The sequence below is a fragment of the Oncorhynchus nerka genome, linkage group LG9a, assembly GCF_034236695.1.
Source record: "Oncorhynchus nerka isolate Pitt River linkage group LG9a, Oner_Uvic_2.0, whole genome shotgun sequence".
Classification (NCBI taxonomy): Eukaryota; Metazoa; Chordata; class Actinopteri; order Salmoniformes; family Salmonidae; genus Oncorhynchus; species Oncorhynchus nerka.
In genome coordinates this window covers 29,371,451-29,395,489 of record NC_088404.1, presented here as the reverse complement: position 1 = coordinate 29,395,489, position 24,039 = coordinate 29,371,451, and the positions used below count along the sequence as shown (strand labels likewise).

Genomic DNA, 24,039 nt, shown 5'->3' with positions numbered 1-24,039 from the left:
TCTCAAAACCCATTGAATGAGAAAGCCAGAGGTCCCTCCCCTCTGACATCTCCTCCAATGGGCTTTGAGAAGGAGATGAGGAGAGAGGATGCAAGGAGTATAAATTTGAGATCTTTCCAGTGTTATTCAAAACAGACTTGATTTCCTTGACTAAGTCTCCGGTATGGTATGATGCTGCCATCTGCTGGATACTTCTTTGAATAGCCAAATCATTGGGGCAGGGGGCACTTTCTGTGTGAGCAATGACGACAGCGATCCAAACGTTCCTGTACTTTATCACCAAGGTCCCGATTTAATTTTTAAAATGATGTTCCCCCATTAAATGTTGTTCCTGTGCACTTAACATGTCTCCCAATTGACATTGGATCATAATTAACATAATTTGTTCAGTTCTGTTTCTTTTTTCCCCCCAAAAGCAGAATTTAACACAACACAGGGTACTTTTTATCTGGATTAGGAGGAAGGGAGCTAAACATTCTGAAAATCTGGCCTCATGACTCCTCTGATCTAACAAGATCTAGGTGGAATGAGTGGCTTAAATAGCGAGACCAGATCAATGTCCAGATTAAGTCAATGTATCACAGAGATGTCAATTTCAAGAAACAGAGTAGGCTAATGTTGCCTGGATTGACCGGAGTGGCATACAGAAAAAACAACTTGATTTCAGGTTGGGCAAATCATGTTGACCTCCAACACCTAGCTCAGTAAGAGAAACGATTTAGTCTAACTTTAAGCGTTGCGATCTAGCTATACTCCCAAACACTAAATATAGCTGGATACTTATAGCCAGCAAAGCTAATAAAAAATTACTTGTTTGTTATGACCAACATCAGCGCAACCATGACAGTTCAGCTGTAATGTACAGTATGCCTAAAATGGGGGAGGAAACCGATAGTGTGTCTGATAATGTTCCAATGAAAGCCAATGAAAAATAAAACCCATATTAGTTACTTAAAAAAATAATCTCATAGATGCAGTGACCTCCGACTGAAACGTCTTTTTAAGAACTGGGGGTGATGAAGTAAAAAAAAAAATTGAGGTTAAGCAACTGTTGCTAACGTTGGCAAGCAGTGCTGAGTTGTCATCCGCAACTAGCAAAATAAATGAAGTGTTAACGCTTACCAAATAAATATGGAGATTGAAAGAAGTTCCGGACATTGTCCTGAAACGAATGTGAAGTCCAGCAAACTTTGTTAAGCTTTGTAAAGGTTAGGCCAAATAGCGACCCAGGCGTAAGGAGGCCGCCATGTTTTTGTCCTCCGTCGGTGAGAAACTCATGCCTGACATAATTGATAAATGAAAATATACATGATTGTCAATGGATTAAATGTATAGCACAAAGCCATTACATGGACTTGTTTATAGAGTATCAATTAAGCCAGGTGCCTAGACAGATACATTTATCAATAATTCTATATTTTAGTTGTAATTCTCTCTTCATAACAAAATGGCCAAAGTTGTCCCTTGGAGAGGTCCTTCTCCTAGTGACAAGTCTTCTTCTGTAGTGAATTTGTAGCCAATATTTATTTTATTTAACCAGGTAAGTCAGTTAAGAACAAATTCTTATTTACAATGACTGCCTAGGAACAGTGGGTTTACTGTCTTGTTCAGGAGCAGAACAACAGATTTGTAACTTTTCAGCTCAGTGATTCGATCTAGCAACCTGGTTACTGGACCAGCGCTCCAACCACTAGGCTACCTGCCTACACATTGGGTTCATATACATCATTGGCTGTAACCTGCTGAGGATGTTATGTCAATTAATAATTTTTCACAGAAAAAAGGTCCACCACAGCAGAGTTTTTTTAAATAATTTGGTTTACTTTTCTAAACATGCTATACATTTATAAAAAATATCCTATAATGTATATTTTTTTAGGATCAATATATTTTCATATAGTGGTTATATTATGATGTAATTATTTCTCCACTAGACAGTTCCCTTCCCATCCAGCCTGGTCTCAGAGCATTTTGCGTTATTCTGTATGTAAATCTGAGACTGTATTCATTTGTGGATGTCCTTTATCCATTTCATATGATATGTTATGAATTACAAATCAAATTATATTTTACGAATTTGCAGAAAAGTACAATATGTTACGAATTTGCGAAAAATATGATTCTCAACGATACAAATTCTAGCTAGATGGCTAATGTTAGCTAGCTTGCTAACGTTAGCTGGGCTAGGGGTTAGGGTTATGGATTAGGGTTAAGTTTATGGTTAAATTTAGGAGTTAGGCTAAAGGGTTAAGGTTAGGGTTAGGTGAAAGGTTACGGTTAAGGGTTAAGGTTAAGGGAAGGGTTAGCTAAAAAGCGAAGTATTTGCAAAGTAGCTAAAAAGTAATAAGTCATTGAAAAGTTGCTAAAGTTGTCCGTGATGAGATCAGAACTGTCAATCTTTGGGTTGCTAGACATTTGAGTCACCAAACCATCCACGCTAATTATGTTTTTACCTTAAGTAACCATTTGTCTTATGTAACAGTACTAGACATAACCTATCATACTAAATGGGGTGTGAACATGTGTGCCAAACAAGAAGACCAGCATACCAGTACAATGTAAAAAAACAGTATGAAAAAAAAATGCAACCCTATTTACATATTTGGCCCAACACCAAAAGAAAGTAGTGTAAACCCAGGCTTACATAGCCAAATCACCATCAAAGAAAAACACATTCTCAGGTGTAAAACTATTTGGAGTACCTCTAACTATAATTCAATGAAAGGTGTTAAACTATGCATAAGGTGGAATAATTCAAACACTTGGTGGCAAGGGATTCTGTAGTGACGTAATTATATCCTTCTGATTCCTGCTTACAAGCAATGAAATTAAAGCAGGAAGCACCAGTGACTTGGTCTATAAAAAAGTGATCAAATGAAGCAGATGCTAAACTACAGGGCTGTTTTTTTAGCACAGACTGGAATATGTTCCGTGATTCTTCCGATGGCATTGAGGAGTACACCACATCAGTCACTGACTTTATCGATAAGTGCATCGAGGACGTCATCCCCACAGTGACTGTACGTACATACATCAACCAGAAACCATGGATTTACAGGCAACATTCGCACTGAGCTAAAGGGTAGATCTGCCGCATTCAAGGAGCGGGACTCGGAAGCTTATAAGAAATCCCGCTATGCCCTCCGACAAACCATCAAACAGACAAGGCGTCAATACAGGACTAAGATTGAATCGTACTACACCGGCTCCGACGCTCGTCGGATGTTGCAGGTCCTGCAAACTATTACAGACTACAAAGGGAAGCACAGCCGCGACCTGCCCGGTGATACGAGCCCACCAGACGAGCTAAATTACTTCTATGCTCGCTTCGAGGCAAGCAACACTGAAACATGCATGAGAGTATCAGCTGTTCTGGACAACTGTGTGATCACGCTTTCCACAGGAGATGTGAGTAAGAGCTTTAAACAGGTCAACATTCACAAGGCTGCAGGGCCAGACGGATCACCAGTATGTGTACTCTGAGCATGCGCTGACCAACTGGCAAGTGTCTTCACTGACATTTTCAACCTCTCCCAGTCTGAGGCTGTAATGCCAACATGTTTCAAGCAGACCACCATAGTCACTACGCCCAAGAACACTAAGGTATCCTGCCTAAATGACTACCGACCCGTAGCACTCACGTCTGTAGCCATGAAATGCTTTGAAAGGCTGGTCATGGCTCACATCAACACCATTATCCCAAAAACCCTAGACCCACTCCAATTTGCATACCGCACCAACAGATCCACAGATGATGCGATCTCTATTGCACTCCACACTAGCCTTTCCCACCTGGACAAAAGGAACACCTATGTGAGAATGCTATTCATTGACGACAGCTCAGCATTCAACACCATAGTGCCCTCAAAGCTCATAGCTAAGCTAAGGACCCAGGGACTAAGCATCTCCCTCTGCAACTGGATTCTGGACTTCCTGACGTGCCACCCCCAGATGGTAAAGGGTAGGTAACAACACATCTGTCACGCTGATCCTCAATACGGGTGCTCCTCAGGGGTGTGTGCTCAGTCCCCTCCTGTTCACTCATGACTGCATGGCTAGGCACGACTCCAACACCATAATTAAGTTTGCTGATGACACAACAACAACTCACCGATGACGATGAGACAGCCTGGAGGGATGAGGTCATAGACCTGACCATGTGGTGCAAGGACAACAACCTCTCCCTCAACATTATCAAGACAAAGGAGATGATTGTGAACTACAGGAAAAGAAGGACGAGCACGCCGCCATTCTCATCGACGGGAGTGATTGAGCAGGTTGAGAGCTTCAAGTTCCTTGGTGTCCAAATCACCAACAAACTAACATGGTCCAAGCACAGCAAGACAGTTGTGAAGAGGGCAGGACAAAACCTATTCCCCCTCAGATCCTCAGATCCTCAAAAGGTTCTACAGCTGCACTGTTGAGATCATCCTGACGGGTTGCATCACTGCTCTGCCTCCAACCGCAAGGCACTACAGAGGGTAATGCGTACGGCCCAGTACATCACCGGGGCCAAGCTTCCAGCCATGTCAGAGGAAGGCCCTAAAAATTGACAAAAACTCCAGGCACCCTAGTCACAGACTGTTCTCTCTGATACCCAGTGGCAGTTCTAGCTTGTATGGCTCCCTGGGCTAACCTTCATACTAATTTCATTAGTATTGTACAAAGTTAGAGGTGCGCTATTTGATAGATTCCCCCGCTCCCCCTACCTCGGGCTTCCAGTGGGGAGACCTGAGGTCAACCTACCCTCAACCCCATCTCGTACTTCTGAGTGGGAGACTTTCCCAGGCAGTAGGCTGCCTAGCTCACAAACTAGAATCAGGGCGCCCACTCCGTGACAAGGTTAATTGACACACAGTCCCACACGGTGACATGATATCATTGGCGTGAATTGCAAATGAGCTATAGAAAACCAATCGCGCAAATGTCACCATTCCGATTTTTTTGGTGCGGGTGCCCTGGGCGGCTGTCCATGTCTCCTATACCTAAATCCGCCACTGCTGCTACCGCACAGCAAGCGGTACCTGAGAGCCAAGTCTAGGTCCAAGAGGCTCCTAAACAGCTTCTACCCCCAAGCCATAAGACTTCTGAACAGCTAATCAAATGGCTACCCAGAATATTTGCATTGCCCCCCTCCCCCCTCTGGAACGCTGCTGCTACTCTCTGCTATTATCTATGCATAGTCACTTTAATAACTCTACCTACATATACATATTACCTCAATTACCTCGACACCGGTTTCTACTGTATATATAGTCCCCCCTATATATAGCCCCACAAGTGTTATTTACTGCTTCCATTTAATCATTTGCTATTCTTATCTCTTACTTTTTTGGGGGGGTTATTAAAACTGCATTGTTGGTTAAGAGATTGTAAGTATTTCACTGTAAGGTGTTGTATTCGGCGTAAGTGACAAATAACATTTGATTTGGTTTGATTTGGGCATGTTTCACAAGTGAGGGCAAAAGCCTCTGTTGATTTCGATAATTAACACTTTTTTTCATTTTCCTCAAGTCAGTGTGAACAAGGATGTGATTTAACAAAAAAATTGCATTGAGGTAACAGACAGGGGAAATCCCTCTCTGGTATGTGGCTTTAGTGTGATGAGCAGGAAATAAAGACTGGAATACTGGCACTTAATTATTTTCAGATTTTCCTCTGACATTCTGATTCTTGTAGTCATTGGAATCTGGGTTATACTACTGAGTGAGCACTAAGGATTCCTCAACTGTATATAAGGATGATACAGTCCCATGTGCCGAAATCTATAGGTGCTACTTAACCAGTGTAATACAGATAAAGGCCTCAATTTCTTTCCATAGCCCAAAAAACTCATATTCACCTTGGATCTACAGTGTACACTGTAAACTATGTATTTGTTACAGAAAATTAGATGGATATTTACTTGCTTTTTATATACAGTATATAAAAGGAAAACAATAACAGAGCTTATTATTATAAAAACAGATTAACCTCAACATTTTAAAATGTTAAACTTTAAATATAAATTGCCATAAGCGTCAGCTTTACAGGAATTGCAGACGACCATTCAAAATGTCACCTGGCCAGAGCAGTTTTGATGAACGAACACACGTTTTTGAATCTCAAAACGCAACTACGTTGAAACTCATAACGCAACTAGTTTTTGCTAATCACATCCTACAAAATGTCTTAAAATATTCTTATTACCCCAATTTAGCGAATTCACTAATATATCACTAGCTAGCAAAGTAGCAATAACTTCTCACTGAACTGGTGGGGCTTCCAAGTTCCAACAGTCATTTCGGTTTTGGCGCTAGAGGTTGTGCAATGGAGGACTCAGGAACTGTGTCAACTTAGAAACCAAGAAGAAGAACGCTGTTTGAGAACGTGTTGTTTTGGTAGCGAAGCTGAGTACCTGAGTACCAAACCTTTTCTATATAGCTAGCTAGATGACTAAGCTAGTCTAAAGCTAGTTAGCATTGTTGCTAGAATGAGGAGGTAGATACAGTAGCTAGATATTCCTATTTCATGCTACGTCTGTGGACCCTGAATGGCAAATCTTCATATGTGGTATCTGATATCTGGTTTCTGAATTTATTGTCAGAAACAGATCGCAGGACAACACTTCAACTCTGACCAACCATCTCCAGAAAGACTGGTATAATATCTGGGGTAAGTAACAAATATGTCACTTTTTTTGCCCTATGTGGCATCTGTGGTAGTCATACATAAATTATAGTCACAAAGTTCACAAAAAGTTAAAAAAAAAAAATAATAATAATAACTTTGAATATGAACTAGTCTTTTTACAATAAGTCTAAAATGGCAAAATCTGAGGTTAGGGATAACTCATACATTCTCTCCCAGAGAGCTCATAGAGCACATTAGGCGCGCCGGCTAAATGTTCTGATCGCAACGGGAGGCAAGCACCGAAGCTAACTAGCTAAGGTTGGTTAGCTTTCTACCCCATTCAGAGACGCAAACTACTTTAGCGCCTATTGACGATAGTATCTTCTGACCGGGGAAATTTTGTTAGGCGCCCCAACGCTAGTCAAAACATAAGATTGCTTGCAGTACATTTTTGGAAACATAAGGAATATATCTTTCATATGAGCAAAAATAAATAAATAAATAAATAAAAAATTACTACACACCTTTATAGGTTTAGGGTTCGTGTTCCCAAACGGCCAAATCTCCATGTTACATCTCCCTGGCCCTGGTCCGGGCATCACCCTGGCCCGGGTATCCTGGAAGAATATTGACCTCATCCCGTCATTCGAGGATGCCTGGTCGTTCTTTAAAAGAAATTTCCTCACCATCTTAAATAAGCATGTCCCTTCCAAAAAATCTACAACTAAGAACAGATATAGCCCTTGGTTCACTCCAGAACTGACTGCCCTCAACCAGCACAAAAACATCCTGTGGCGGACTGCAACAGCATTGAATAGTCCCTGCAATATGCAACTGTTCAGGGAAGTCAAGAACCAATACACGCAGCCAGACAGGAAAGCAAAGAAAAGCTTTTTCAAACAGAAATTTGCATTCTGTAGCTCTAACTCCAAAAGGTTTTTGGACACTGTAAAGTCCATGGAGAGCAAGAGCACCTCCTCCCAGCTGCCCACTGCACTGAGGTAAGGTAACACTGTCAAAACCGATAAATCCATGATAATCGAGAATTTCAATAAGTATTTCTCTATTGCTGGCCATGCTTTCCTCCTGGCTACCCCAACCCCGGCCAACAGCTCTGCATCCCCCGCAGCTACTTGCCCAATCCTCCGCAGCTTCTTCTTCACCCAAATCCAAATAGCATATGTTCTGAAAGAGCTGCAAAACCTAGACCCGTACAAATCAGCTGGGCTAGACAATCTGGACCCTTTCTTTCTAAATGTATCCGCCGCCATTGTTGCAACCCCTATTACCAGTCTGTTCAACTTCTCTTTTGTATCGTTCGAGATCCCTAAAGATTGGAAAGCTGCCGTGGTCATCCCCCTCTTCAAATGGGGAGACGCTCTAGACCCGAACTGTTATAGACCTATATCCATCCTGCCCTGCCTTTCTAAAGTCTTCGAAAGCCAAGTTAATAAACAGATCACTGACCATTTCGAATCCCACCGTACCTTCTCCGCTCTGCAATCCCGTTTCCGAGCTGGTCACGGGTGCACCTCAGCCACACTCAAGGTACTAAACGATATAATAACCGCCATCGATAAAAGACAGTACTGTGCAGCCGTCTTCATCGGCCTGGCCAAGGCTTTCTCCTTCCGTGACCTCCAACTGCTCTTAACCTGTTGCTTCTACTCGGGACGCTTGCGTCCCAACTAGAGCTCTGGAAATGCAAATGCGCTACGCTAAATGCTAATAGTATTAGTTAAAACTCAAAAGTTCATTAAAATACACATGCAGGGTATCGAATTAAAGCTACACTCGTTGTGAATCCAGGCAACAAGTCAGATTTTTAAAATGCTTTTCGGCGAAAGCATGAGAAGCTATTATCTGATAGCATGCAACACCCCAAAAGACCCACAGGGGACGTAAACAAAATAATTAGCATTTCGGCGTTACACAAACCGCACAATAAAATAGAAAACATTCATTACCTTTCACCATCTTCTTTGTTGGCACTCCTAGATGTCCCATAAACACTATTTGGGTCTTTATTTCGATTAAATCGGTCCATATAAAGCCTAGATATCGTTATATGTAGACTGTGTGATAAACGAAAAAAACATTGTTTCAAAACGTAACGTCATTTTTTTAAATTCAAAAAGTCGACGATAAACTTTCACAAAACACTTCGAAATACGTTTGTAATGCAACTTTAGGTATTAGTAAACGTTAATAAGCGATCAAATTCATCAGGAGGCGATGTAAAGATCATTAGCTGTCCGTCTGGAAAAATGTCCGGCTAGAAACTCAACGAAAATATCCGGTCCTAGACCAGAGGAGATACGGTGTCCTGCATGTGTTTGACCAAGAAAAAACTCGAAGGGAAATGACAAGACTCTAGACACCGTGTGGAAGCTGTAGGTACTGCAACCTCAGTCAATTAATTGTGGTTCACCTTTATCAATGGGTTCAAGTAGCGCATGGATATATTTTCCCATTTTCAGTGATCAGTTTTTCCTGTGCTTTTCGATGTAAATGCCGTTCTGGTAAAGCCACAGCAGTGATTTAACCAGTTTTTTAAACGTCTGAGTGTTTTCTATCCACACAGACTAAGCAAATGCATATACTATATTCCTGGCATGAGTAGCAGGGCGCTGAAATGTTGCGCGATTTTTAACAGAATGTTCAAAAAAGTAGAGGGTCGACTTAAGAGGTTAAACACTTGTAAAATGAAATGCATTCATTTCAACCATTCGCTGCAGCTGGACATAGCCCATCTGTGATTAGCCCACACAATCTACCTACCTACCTCATCCTCAAATTGTTTTAATTTACTTTTATGCTCTTTTGCACACCAGTATTTCTACTTGCACATTATCATCTGCACATCTACAGTGAGGGAAAAAAGTAGTTGATCCCCTGCTGATTTTATACATTTGCCCACTGACCCCAAAAAATTATCAGTCTGTCATTTTAATGGTAGGTTTATTTGAACAGTGAGAGACAGAATATCAACAACAATATCCAGAAAAACGCATTTTAAAAATGTTATAAATTGATTTGCATTTTAATGAGGGAAATAAGTTTATGACCACTCTGCAAAACATAAATTAGTACTTGGTGGCAAATCCCTTGTTGGCAATCACAGAGGTCAGACGTTTCTTGTAGTTGGCCACATCTCTTGCACACATCTCAGGAGGGATTGTAATTTGTTCAGAATTAAAACATGACGAACACTTACCACGCTGCAGTTTGGTCCTCCTCTCCTTTCACCAACGAGAAGCGTTACATTGTGATGATTATTGACATTTATAAATGTTAAAACAGTATGAAGTGTAGTTTACATGGAGCAAACAGTGGGCTAATTGAACTGCTGAAAACCATACATATGGAAAATAAGGGTTTTTGAGCGTTAGACACAAATGAGAGAATATTTGAATCTGACAATTAAACTTGCCATAGCAGAGCTGGTTAGACGATGTGTTATGAGAATCAAATATAATTTTTTTCTTTGCAGATCATTACAACCTGTAGAAAAAGGGTGACGTCAGTCCTTAGGACCCTGCCAAACTGTTCAAGATACTATTGAGGACAGGGAGGCACAAGCTGTCTGTATTATTTTGTTGGTGGCTGCCAAACTTCTGAAAAGCAAACAACACCAGTCATATGGTCAAGTGCCACAAAGAGGGACATAGGCAAATTTAAATTGGCCAAGAACGGAGCAGTATGGCTGGCCCTGGATAACATTAAGAATATGCCTGTCAATCTCTCCTGCCCCAAAGTGGAGGAGAGATTGACTTCTTCACTACTTCTATTTGTGAGGAGGATTGACATGTTGTATGCACCGAGCTGTCTGTTTAAAGGACTAGCACACAGCTCAAACACGCATGCATACCCCACAAGACATGCCACCAGAGGTCTCTTCACAGTCCCCAAGTCCAGAACAGACTCTGGGAAATGCACAGTACTACACAGAGCCATGACTTCATGGAAATCTCTTCCACATCAAGTAACAGAAACAAGCAGTAAAATCAGTAAATAAAAAACACAGATGCAACTACTCCTTATGGAACAGTGCGGACTGTGAAGAAACACACGCATACACACACACATGCTAACACACGCACTCTACACACACGTACATATGGATTTTGTGTTGTATATATGTTGTAGTAGTGTGTAATAATGTGTTGTGAAGTGTAATGTTTTAACTTTATGTAAATTGCCTTTATATTGCTGGACCCCAGGAAGAGCAGCTGCTGCCTTGGCATCCGTAATAAAATATAAATACCTCTTTGTTTAGTTTTTCCTGTCTGGATGGTGTGTTGTGGATAGTCTGGCATGTTTAAAAGTTGTTTTCATATTTTATCCCCCTGGCTGCGCAAAGGACCCTCTCAAAGGACCCTGTGGTAAAAACAAAAAGTTCAAGTGTATCTTCTGGTAGAGGACAAACAGTGTTTCCAAACACACATTGCTGCTTTCCAGATGAAGTCATATGATACCTGTTTTTTAAGTGTGTGTTTTGCATAGTGAGATATATTCACAGTCCACTAAGGAATAGGTCTGACTTGTGCCTTGGACCCTATGCCTTCGATGGCCCTGTTGGTGTGGGCTGAGAGTGATAAGAGGCTCTGATAAGCTGTGATTGGGTATCTGCTGTGAGAATACAATACCTCCAGTGAACAGGTAATGGGACAGAGACAGAGAGCCTGCTGGGTTTGACTTTATGCCTGTGGTTATCACTCATCACTTCCTTGTTCTTCATCCACCATCTATCTGATAGCATTAATGTCTTCTCTTTTAAATAATAAAATGTCTCCCTCATGGCTCATTCAAATTGGGATGTAATCTTTCCACTGCGACAAGATATCAAGAGCCAGAGAACAGTGATTGCATGGGGTATAGCTGATACATACTGTACTATACCATTCTGGGAGATTCCCAGCCTCCAGTGAAACAATATGGATAAGGTATCCAGTCAATCTAACCAGATATAGGCTCTTATAAGGTATTCACATTGATTTAAAACAAAGTATTCCCGTGACAGTTTCATCACTGAAAATGTGTTTGTTGGCATTCCATTTTAAACTCTGTTGTTCCAGATCCTGAACACAAAGGGGTTTCACAACATGCCATTCCACTGTGAAACTGATCAATTGAAGTGCACAAATGCAACATCTCAGAATGACTAATGCAGCCATACAGTCATTATGCATTGTTCTCTCCATTATCCTTAATCTGTTAAATGCAGTTTTCCCATTAGGGTACAATTGCAAGATTCTCAAACAGACATGGATCCAGACAGTAAGTCTGGGCCAAAATCACCTGTTACAAGCTAGGCTTAGTCCATCTACTGCACCATGTCTTTGTGACATGGACTAAGACAACTGAGTCTGTTCTTCTTCTTGGTCATATTGGGCTTTTTTGTTGGTTTGAAACCAGACACTTTCAGAGAGAGACACGAGGACAAAATATCACAACAGTGCCTATGACTGCAGTACAATGCACAGGCATGTGCATGTGTGTGTGTATGTGTATGCTCACCTTTGTTCATGAGAGTATAAGCATCTCTTGACGATGCATTACAACCATTTCGGGTTTGTCAGGTTTGTCTGCCAGGTGCCGTTGGTTGGTGCCCATGTGCCAAGAGTTTAACTTTGCGTGGGAAACCTTGTTTGACTGGTTCACCAACGCTTTCCTCAAACCTCTTTCACTTTGCCACCTCAAAACCTAGATGTGTCTATAACTGCACAACTTGATCCATTAGATTAACTATCATTATGTCCTAGACTTTCTTACTCAGGACCCTCATACACTGTTTTCAATGGACCGTAGATTGAACACAAACATACATATATATACTTATATATATATATATATATATATATACAGTGGGGCAAAAAAGTATTTAGTCAGCCAGCAATTGTGCAAGTTCTCCCACTTAAAAATATGAGAGAGGCCTGTAATTTTCATCATAGGTACACTTCAACTATGACAGACAAAATTTGAAAAAAAATCCATAATATCACTTTGTAGGATTTTTAATGAATTTATTTGCAAATTATGGTGGAAAATAAGTATTTGGTCACCTACAAACAATCAAGATTTCTGGCTCTCACAGACCTGTAACTTTTTCTTTAAGAGGCTCATCTGTCCTCCACTCATTACCTGTATTAATGGCACCTGTTTGAACTTGTTATCAGTATAAAAGACACCTGTCCACAACCCCAAACAGTCACACTCCAAACGTCACTATGGCCAAGACCAAAGAGCTGTCAAAGGACACCAGAAACAAAATTGTTGACCTGCAAAAGGCTGGGAAGACTGAATCTGCAGCTTGTTTTGAAGAAATCAACTGTGGGAGCAATTATTAGGAAATGGAAGACATAGAAGACAACTGATAATCTCCCTCGATCTGGGGCTCGACGCAAGATCTCACCCAGTGGGGTCAAATTGATCACAAGAACGGTGAGCAAAAATCCCAGAACCACACGGGGGGACCTAGTGAATGACCTGCAGAGAGCTGGGACCAAAGTAACAAAGCCTACCATCAGCAAGGGAATTGAAGATGAAACGTGGCTGGGTCTTTCAGCATGACAATGATCCCAAACACACTGCCCGGTCAACGAAGGAGTGGCTTTGTAAGAAGCATTTCAAGGTCCTGGAGTGGTCTAGCCAGTCTCCAGATCTCAACCCCATAGAAAATCTTTGGATTTGAAAGTCTGTGTTGCCCAGCAACAGCTCCAAAACATCACTGCTCTAGAGGAGAACTGCATGGAGGAATGGGCCAAAATACCAGCAACAGTGTGTGAAAACCTTGTGAAGACTTACAGAAAACGTTTGACCTCTGACATTACCAACAAAGGGTATATAACAAAGTATTGAGATAAACTTTTGTTATTGACCAAATACTTATTTTCTACCATAATTTGCAAATAAATTCATTAAAAATCCTACAATGTGATTTTCTGGATTTTTTTTCTCATTTTGTCTGTCATAGTTGAAGTGTACCTATGATGAAAATTACAGGCCTCTCTCGTCTTTTTAAGTGGGAGAACTTGCACAACTGGTGGCTGACTAAATACTTTTTTGCCCCACTGTATACAGTACTTGCACATATGCACATGTAGTACTCAGCAAAACATCTGCATACCAGGAGATGTTTTTTTTTACCAGACCCCAATATTCTGTAACTATACTGGGTACTTTGTCTATTCCCCTCCTTTGCATCCACTGGCCAGTAGTCAGTTAGGGAAATCAGCCTCCTGTTTCTTTGCACAACGGAGGTTATGTCAGTCTAGACCATTTGCCTAACTGCTCAGTAATCTCTCTGAGACCGATATTCACACATTTCCCTATGTTTCAGACTCGCAGCAACATCAACAAACACAACACTAAAATCAGACTGGATTCCAGCCGTTCACACCGATCAGTAATGTTGCTGATTTAAACTGATAAAATCATCAATATCACCTCTTTATCTACTGTAGTTGTGATATTGTATGCATACAGGAAGGCTTATCTTGATATGATAGTGTATGTATGCGGATATGCATTGTGCAGCACTTCAGAATTCATGGATGAGCAAGGTTAATAAATAATAGGTGCTTTCTCTACCTGATCATTTAACAACTCAGTTTACATTCAACCTATATGATGCAAGGTATGGTTTAATATAAAATGGTTTTCATTGTTAAACTTAATTTACATTGTCCTAATTCATGGCGGTCCAATCAAACGTTGACACGAACAGCCGTCTGCATAATATCTCAGTAGAATATGCTGTGTATATTCTGTGTCGACGGACTTTATGTCTGTCCTCAATTTAGCAAAAAGTCTTATGAAAAATATCTTGAACTGTCAACTTGGACCAGATCCTATCAGAAGAAATGTTGAAGTTTTGGCCAGTTTGATATGCTGGCCCTGATGTTCGGCCGTTGATGTTGAAATGAAGCCATTTGCTTCACTCTTTACTTAATTTCATTTTCAAAACATTTTAAAAAATACAGACTGCCACGACCTCCTCCTCGCTTCAATGTCAAACTCAAACTCCAGTCATATAAAGTAGTACAACAGTGGGTGTGAAAGCAAAGAGACTGAACATTGATAACATTTTCAAAGATGGGTACATTTTGCGGACTTCAACAAAGACACCAAAAGAATGACACAGCAATCAGTGTTATGTAAAGGAGGAGGATAAAAAAAAACATGAATTGCACAGAGCAGGGGTGGAGGCATGGACAGGGATTTGACTGCAAACACAGGGTGTGAGAAAGGGGGCATTGAGTGTCGCTTTTCTTATCTGAGCGGGCATCAGAGGCGAGTCATCTGTCCATCACCCCGCGGTGTCAGCAGAACGGCCATGATATGCACCAGAGAACAATTAACTGCCTGACATTTTACAATCTCAGTGATAAGACAGCAATGTCATGTCCTATCTCTAAAACTGATGGCTTCTCATAGGCAGGCATAGAGAGAAAGAGAGAGCGAGAGAGAGATTTGAGCCTCATCCAACACCTCTGTATGAAGGCCTGGTTCCCCGCTCTCTGTTGACAAATGGGTACTGATCCCATCTAGCTAAAATTGAAACATCCCAAAATGTAATTGGCAGTTAAAAGTGAAAGCTTGGGTCAGATAAGATTGCTTGATTATTAAAAAAAAGAAAATAGCAAAACTCAGCTGGAGTTCTTGTTACATTTGTATGATAGCAGTCAATAAAGTTCAGATTGACATGAAGGGCTCAACAGGGAGAGTTGTCAGTCAACTGATTTGTGTGATAATCATCCCACTCGGCACAGATGTCAGTTCACAGTAAAACATTTTTACATTTGGTTGAGTTGTCAACTAATGTAAATCCAACGTGAAATTAACAGTGGGATGTTCATCTAGCTCACACAAATAATGACACACAGGCAGGCTTTCGTCTGTTGTTTCAAAAACACAAGTCCTTTATTATTTAAAATACAAATATAGTATTTACACATTTCTTTTTACAGCATAGCGTAGTAAATGGGTGAAGATGAGTTGACATTGCAAAATGAGAAGACATTTCTCAGCATCAGATCTTGAAGAACACACACAGAACATCCTCTAATTTCCGCATGTCCCATTGTTGCATCTGAATGTGCTCTATCATACTATCCTGAGCTGCCATTGTGTTTGGGCCAAACAGTTCTCTGTTTATCCTGTACATGAATAGGGAAGTTGTGGTTCTATTGTGAGATCTGTTACATATTCATAACTAAAACAAATTTGAAGAGGATGAATGCAAAGAAGACAAGAGTTTCATATTTACTAAAGGAGATGTCTTGCATAACACATCAATCAAACATACTTCGGAAAGAACATTACACAGTTTAAATGTGTACAACAAGCTGGAAATATTTAAAATAACGCATCTATAGTTTTTAAAACTTTTGAATTAACTAGGCAAGTCAGTTAAGAACAAATTCTTATTTACAATGATGGCTAAGGAATAGTGTATTGACTGCCTTGTTCAGGGGCAGAACGACAGATTTGTACCTTGTCAGCTCAGGGATTCAATCTAGCAACCTTTCGGTTACTGGCCCAAAGCTCTAACCACTAGGCTACCTGCTGCCCCATATGTCATTGCTTTTTGCTGTTCAATCAAAAATAGCTTTCAGTGCAAATAGTCACCACTCTCTGAACAGGAAAATGTAAGCAGTCAAATGTAAATTATGGTCTTTCTTAACCATATGTAAATATATCATACAGAAACTCCCAAAAATGTCAAGAGTTGCAATGAGGCTTTCTGCTCCTCTTTGTAAAATAAACAACATATATAGTAAAACATCACAGTGACACATTAAAATCCAACAAAATAACATAAATAGACATCTTCGAATGGTGGTTAAAAAAGGGCACAAAATGGTGGAGAGGTGTCCTCTTTCACTTCTCTGACTCTCTCCATCCTCGTGCATTCCTTCCAAACTTGTAGACCAGCCTTCGTCCATCTACACGTTCCAGGATTTCCCGTTTGTAGTAATATCTGGAAGGGTACAAACAGGAACCTTAACGGAACAGCCAAAATGACTTCCTTTGAACCAGGAAATAAACATGAATAAACATGAAACCACCCTAATCCTTTCAGTCTCTACCTCATAGCTCGGCTGAGCTTCTCGTAGGTCATGCTGCTATTGTTCTTCTTCTTGCCCCACAGCTGTGCCACGGCCTCTGACTTGAGGAAGCGGAACACGCCCTCTGTCCGATCCTCCCACTTGATCAGGCCTGGGTTCCGCTCCGGGTTCAGCAGAATGTCCCTAATGAACTCCCAAAGGTGGGTCCCCCGGGGGTCTGAGGAAAAACACACAGGTGGTGGAAATTAGAACCATCTACTATGAGTTTTTGCATGGGCGAAATGTTGAGCATTTATATTCAAATATATGATTCAATAGTACTGAAGATGTTCATGTAAATACTACTCACTGTGTTTTTTGACCTGATGAGGGCGACTGTGAGATCTATTTGTGTCTGGAAGTAAAATAATAAACAGATATGGTAATTTAGCAGATGCTTAAAACAAATAAAAATTAAGACATTTAATACATTTGATACATGTGGCAATCGAACCCACAAGTTGGTCTAGCATCACAGTAGTCCAACCAACTAACCTACAGCAGCAGGTAGCCTAGTGGTTAGAGCATTGGTCCAGTACCCAAAAGGTCACCAATTTGAATCCCCAAGGTGAAATTATTTTTCGATATGCCCTTGAGCAAGGCACTTAACCCTAAGTGCTCCAGAGTACCACTTGACAATAGCAGACCCAAGATGACCCCACTCTCAGGGGGAGTTGGGATATGCAAAAAGCAGTTGACATGGGTGGGACAAAGCAAGGCCTAGAACCTTTTATGCGTAATATGAACTATTGCTAGCTGGCTCAGAGACTTGGAAACATCCTGACACCACTTACTTAAACATCTGCCCATTTCTAGTGGTTAGCAATCTCATTCTACCAATCTCATTTTTTTCAGATATTGTTCACAATTTGTGGAAGCCATCTGATGTGTTTCCAGCTCTGAGCATCAGTAATTCACTTATAGCTTGTTACTTAATTTTTTTAATTTAGTGTGTGCTTGATCTTGTATATTCTGAACTGTGTAACTCCTACCTATCTTCTGATCATTTCCTCATTATCTCCCAGATGTCTTCTTTCCAAATATGCCACATTTTTGCATGTTGGAATCATGTAATTACACATGAATAGCAGTTACTTTTGAGTATGTCTATTTAGGCGGAAATCTACATTTTGCCATTACATTAGAAATACAATTAAACATACCGGCATTTCGGCGGAGGTACAGCCCACTAGCACTAGCTATCGCTACCTACGGTAGATGTAGATTTTTTAGATATTTTTTTTACAAATCAATACTTGGAGTCAAATATCAATCTAATATTGTCCAAAAATAATATTGCGATATGTAATTGAATCGATTTCTCCCCATCACTAATCCACACATGTTAGCCTAACCTTTGTACCACTGTCTTACGCATTTCAGATTGTATTCCATGGAGCCCAACACTGTTCAATTACATGGGTGTGGGGAACATAAACAGGATGAGTTTGTTCAGTTGTATTGTCATGCATTGTTTGCTCAGTGACGTTGTGGTGATGTAGTTTGGTGATAAGGAGTAGACTCAGCTGCCTCTTTCCCAAAATGATCACTCACTGAATGTTCATGGACTTTACTCAATAGACTTGTATTGCCACTCTGTTTGCTCAGTAATATAATAATATATGCCCTTTAGCAGACGCTTTTATCCAAAGCGACTTACAGTCATGCATGCATACATTTTACGTATGGGTGTTCCCAGGAATTGAACCCACTACCCTGGCGTTACAAGCGCAATGCTCTAGCAATTGAACTTCAAAGGACCACGATGAAGCCATATTTTCTTTGGGGACTCAGCTACTGTAGGTCGATGTCTTCCCTTGGATTGGGGCTCGTTCCATAGAGTGTGTTTAGATAAGGTTTAGTAGGTTTTCAGTCCTCATCTTTGGTCTTGTTTCTTACCTGGACTGGAGGGAGTGGGTGAGGCCACAGGTGCAAGCGATTGAAACGAGGGATCGTAAATATCTAAAACGTAAAGACATATCAACAAGTAAAAAATTATGCTGTCCGTAAGTTAGTTAAAATTTGTACCTTTCTCCAAAATCCTATCCATTCCAATGTGGTACCTACCTGCAGGATAGATGCTAGGTTCTGTGAATGGGCAAGGGAAATCTACTAAAACAGGAGAGCACATTAAGCTTGCATGTACGCTTAAGAGGCATTATATACATTTAACATTTTAGCAGACACTCTTATCCAGAGCAACTATTGCTCAAGGGCACATCATCAGATTTTTCAGTCAGTCGGCTCGGAGATTCAAACCAGCAAACTTTCGGTTACTGGCCCAACACTCTTAACCGCTAGACTACCTGCCGCCCATCACAGACTAGTTTCAACTTACATCATTTATTAATTAAATAGTGTCAAACAAGTTGAGACATGCATAGATATGTAATAACTGGATGAGTCTTTTAGGGATGACTTGAAATACATGACTCTGTGCGTTCATGCATGCCAGTGTTTGTCTATGGTGCATTTACCATCTGGCTCTGATTTGATAACGTCCAGTGGGTTAAACTCCACACCAGGATACTGACCTGTGTAGGGATGACATGGAGAAACAAGGGCTCATTTAAGGGTAATACCATTACACGTACAGTAACAACATGGGCTTTCATTATTTTGTGTTAATCAAAATTGATATTGAATTCCTAAATCCTTGATCCTACTCTGGTACAATTTACTGTTCCTGTTTTTTTGTGGTATTCTAACCGACTCAAGTGTTAACTGAAATTAAATACTACCATTCAACATTTGATGACCTAATCTATCACAGTATGTTTCAACATTGCATGGCCTGACCTGGCCTTCATTCTGATAAACATAACAATAACAAAGGACATTATAGTCCAGTGTGTGAACCCACCGCTCCATTTGAGCTCGGTGAGGCTGTGGAAGAGGATGGGCCCCACGGTGCCCGCAGCACGGGTGAAGTCCTGGTAGGTCATGCTGCACAGCTGACGTCCGTCCACATCAAAGTTCTGGAAGGGGATGGTGGCAGCGTCGATCTGGTGCATATCCAGCATCTGCTGCAGCCACTCCCACACCTGATACTTCGACCAATACTGAGGCTGGGAGTCCTGGGACCACAGGCGACTGGTGTAACCAGGCATCACTGTGGAAACTGGAGTCAGGGGTAAAGGTAGAGATTAAGTGTTGTTTTTTCATACTTTGAATGTGTTGGGGGAGTAGTGAAAACATTTGAACTCCGGCTAGCCCAGGTATTTGTAAATAATTAAACCAGCAGAGCAATTCACTGAATTGAGCAACCACACGAGTCCTCACTGTCTGAGCAGGGGTAGGAGCTCCATGTTGTGGGCAGCTGGCTCTCAATGCTGGCAGTGGATGGGATGCTCATGATACAGGTGGTATGACGGACCATGGTCCAGAGCTGGGGAGAAAGACACATACATTCAGTATGGAGTAAAACCCTGAACAAGATGATTGGTAGGTTACAGTGTAATCCCACACGGTGCACACAAACGGTGTCTTTCCCAAATCAGAGTATCTGAGTTGAGATAGGGTATGTTTCTATATGACGACATTGACAGATGTGAAACAGCATGACAAAGGGAGTCAGTGTGAAGACAGCATGGGAGTGATTGGGTGACATGCTCACCGTCCTCAACACGTGTATGTGCAAAGTGATGGATCTGTATGTCTGTCTGTTTTGCATACATATAGGCCTATTTGTTCTTCTGATGGTTGAATGAAATGAGTCACACAATGATGTGTTAATACCGGAGAACTCGACATTTCTGTGCAGAAACGCCTGCAGGACATGTATGATTGACAACCCAGATAAAACAAGCTCTTCCTTTAAATTACATGTCTGTATTTGAAATAGATTAGGTTACAGTGCAGTTCCTTTTTTTCAGAACTACATCCTCTTAGGATGTCAACACATAATAGTGCTGTGATACTCAGGTAATTATAGTTGCTAATGCCAATTAATGAACAGTATACATATGAAGGAATGCTTCATCCAGTGTGCAATATGTAACATGCTTATTCAATAGGGTAGGTAATAGCCGTTATAGTTCTGTATACTGGAGAAATACATTAAGAAATGAAACACTTCCCAATGCCACGATCAGATCAACTTTGACTGTAATGACACAATTAAAGTTTAAAAACAAGTTCAAATAAAGTTCTAAAGAATTGGTAATGAAGTGTTATTGTAAAAGTAAATACAACATAAATAGTATCAATCATGAGTTATGTGAATATCTTTGGGAAGACGTCTGTAGTGCACAGCAGGTGAAGCACTGTATCTTCTCCGTAACCCCACCATAAAGGACTGCCCGTGAAATGTTAATAGTGTGTCAACAACATGGCTACGTTCATGTAACTGTTGTTGAGAAAACACTTCACCACAACTATATTTGCATGTTATATGTAAATATACAGTACATTAGAATTGCAGGTCGGCACTGAGGCCTATGACAAGAATATTGCAGGTGGGGTTGTTGCACCACTGTACTTGTAATGGCCTTGTCACATGTTTTACTGTTGTCTAGACTGTAGTCCATTTATCTCAACTTTGTGGAAGAGAATGCCTACCTGGAGTTTAACTTTTTGGAGCATCTATAGTAAATGTATAATTTGCAGTCAATTATTGTTCACTAATTGGTGCTTCCAGGGACAGCTCATCTCAAAATCAGCCAACTTTTGAAATCTGAAAACATCTTGATTTTGGATTGAATATTTAATGTGACAATGTAATCTGCTTTATCATATTGTAAGAGCGTATTATAAACAAATATGGTCTGTCTGTGAAAGGTTGTCATAGTGCTCACCTGCAGCATCAGTTTGACAAACAATAGACTCAGCTCTTTATACAGTGACCTATATTCAGCTTCTCTTTATTGACCACTACCTGGAAAAGGCTGGATTATGATCGCTAATAAAAACAATGACACCAAATAACTGTACAACACCATGTTTTACAGTGCATGACCTATGTGGGCACAGTGACAGGCTGAATGAGAAACATGAATTATACCAAGTCTTCCTCAATCCTAAACAAAAGCAGTTTCCCAAGAACAAGATCCCCGAATGAGATTTCACTAGAGATATGTGGCACTTGGCAGTTTAGGCCATGGCTTTGGTTCAGCTCAGGATGCCAAGTCTCACCACCTGCATGCTTTGTGTTAACTCTCAGTGCTGTCTACTATTTGTCTGCCTACCATCTAGTCTGAGCCGTCTGAAGACTGCCTGTCTTCATGGAAGTAGACTGCAGGTATTGTATTTCCTGACCGTTTAGTTTGGCATGTCCCTATCATCAGGTAACAGTTTCCATTTACTACAATCTCCTGGTCTGTTCAAGATTAACTTATTAATGATCCAATGTGTGAACTATTCAGCAGTGAGTAATACAGTTCCATGTTAGCTAGGCAAAGCTTTAGGGAAACTTGCACCTGATCAATATTCACTACATATGCATCTTATCACCCAACAAAATAAAAAGCTCATTGCAGAATATATTTACCTGCAATCATGATGATAAGCTTACAGATGAAGGAAATAAACGGACAAACAAATGATCACTGACAAATGTAACTTTTGGTAAGCAGTAAACAAGTGCAGGCAGGTCACACTTCCCTATAATGAAGCTTCTGGAGAATCCCTCTGTGGAGTTTTATCTCAACGGATTTAAGTTACAACCCATGTGAGGTGATTACAGTACACTAGCGTGTAGATGTACTGCACCTTGTCACATATTACTATGATACACAAGCATTTCACTACACTCGCAATAACCTCTGCTAACCATGTACAGTATATGTGACCAATACAATTTGATTAGATTTGATTTCATTATAAAATGAGCTTACCAACATTTGTTTTGCTTCTCTTTCAAAGGGGAAGTTTGTATATCAAAACAAAACAGGGCCCATGAGGAGTACATTTGTCCATGATCATATTTACTTTGTAAACAAAAGCGTATGCCATTTATTTTCGGACTTCAAATGCAAGCCACAGTTATTTAAAGCCTAGTGTATATTCAGTCATCTTCTCTAACGCTGTATGAACGGCATTGTAACAGTTTTGTCTAATGCTCAATTAGAATTACAGGCAATCAAAGCTTGACACACAGTTAGATAAATGAATCAAACCATCACATTCTAGTCTGAAAGACACCTAAAAGTAGTGCCTACATCGCTTTGTTACAGTTCAAATACCCACTGTCTGCATAGCCAAAACACCAATTCACTCCTAAGCCCAGCCATTTCAGCCATTGTTTTGATTGCACTATTCAGTCAGTATAACAGCGACTAACAACATAGAAGCAAAGCTGGTTGCCTAGCAATGCTCAGCATGGTTTCCTACCAGAGCTATGGACTGGGTTCCGACCAGGATGGGAGGTGTCGTCTCTCTCTCTCTCTCTCTCTCTCGCTCTCTCTCTCTCTCTCTCTCCTCTCAGATGACTTCAGGTAGGTGAGGTAGCTAGCTGTGTTTCTCTCCACAAATGAGTGGAGTGTTGTTTTCAGTGCTAGAAGCTGTGCTCTTTTGCTTCCCAAAACTTTAAAAAAGTTCCAGCCCACACACACACCAAGGTGCTGCCCCAGCAGTGGTTATTTTATGCTGTCAGCTTCCTTGTCCTATCCTTATCCCTCCCCAATTGGCTACCAGGACAGGTTCGGGACAGATAGGAATTTGCATACGAATGCTGAGTGAATTACAACACATCTGACATACTGTAGGTGTTACTTTCACTCTTTGGGCTCTCTCTCTGGTCTCTGGTCTGGTCTCTGGTCACTCTCTCTTTCTCTCTCTCTCTCTCTCTGTCTTTGTTTCTCACATACACGGCCACACACACATACAAACACAGAATGTCGCTAGGTGGCATGAAGTTCGCATTGTCTCAAACCTGATGATGTTTCTGTCTCAGAACATTTGGCTAAAGATAGACTCTGAAAATATATTTGACTAACCTTTTCGAAGCTAACAGCAAGAACGGTGGCCAACATGTTCCTTTTGTATTATTCATACACTTAAGTTTTTTTATCGTCCTACGCATAATTAGATTTCCTTCGGCTAATTGTCCATGAGAGAACATTGTTTTCATATGAATACTTTGTGACATTGAATCAGTGTAGACATACCATTTGCTGCAGTAACACAATTCCCATTATCTGCTGTTCCTTCTGATGAAGAAAGAAAAAAAGGGGGAACACTGATCTGTGTGTCTAGGACACTACCATGTCTCACCTCAACAGGAGAGCACTGTGGTTGGAGAGTGGAAGATGCTTTGACCAGTCCTGTATTGTGGATACTCTGTTCTCCTACCAGCACCAGAAGTTTGAAGGCGACA

General features: G+C 40.8%; 1 protein-coding gene across 3 annotated transcripts; it reads right to left on the bottom strand.

The window, feature by feature from the left end:
• Window positions 1–15,513: 15,513 nt before the first annotated feature.
• On the bottom strand, window positions 15,514–23,310 carry ehf (ets homologous factor). Of its 3 annotated transcripts, none has more exons than XM_029667840.2 (9): window positions 23,055–23,310; window positions 20,007–20,112; window positions 19,588–19,845; window positions 19,202–19,258; window positions 18,792–18,836; window positions 18,624–18,686; window positions 17,035–17,079; window positions 16,707–16,902; window positions 15,514–16,597 (listed from the first exon to the last, which is right to left on the bottom strand). In XM_029667840.2, the coding sequence occupies exons 2-9, from the start codon at window positions 20,101–20,103 to the stop codon at window positions 16,498–16,500; spliced, it is 861 nt and encodes a 286-aa protein (XP_029523700.2). In that variant the 5' UTR covers window positions 20,104–20,112; window positions 23,055–23,310; the 3' UTR covers window positions 15,514–16,497. The 3 variants fall into 3 exon arrangements, with proteins under 3 accessions (XP_029523700.2, XP_029523702.2, XP_029523701.2); XM_029667842.2 differs by having other exon boundaries at window positions 18,792–18,833; XM_029667841.2 differs by lacking the exon at window positions 23,055–23,310 and adding an exon at window positions 22,213–22,326.
• Window positions 23,311–24,039: the final 729 nt, after the last annotated feature.

Bases quoted from the DNA above. Each gene is read 5' to 3' on its own strand.
- ehf (XM_029667840.2), bottom strand. From the start codon at position 20,103: ATGGTCCGTCATACCACCTGTATCATGAGCATCCCATCCACTGCCAGC. The intron at 19,846-20,006 runs GTGAGGACTCGT...CCCTGACTCCAG, and splicing joins CTCCTACCCCTGCTCAGACA to TTTCCACAGTGATGCCTGGT. The intron at 17,080-18,623 runs GTAAGAAACAAG...TTTTACTTCCAG, and splicing joins ACCCACTCCCTCCAGTCCAG to ACACAAATAGATCTCACAGT.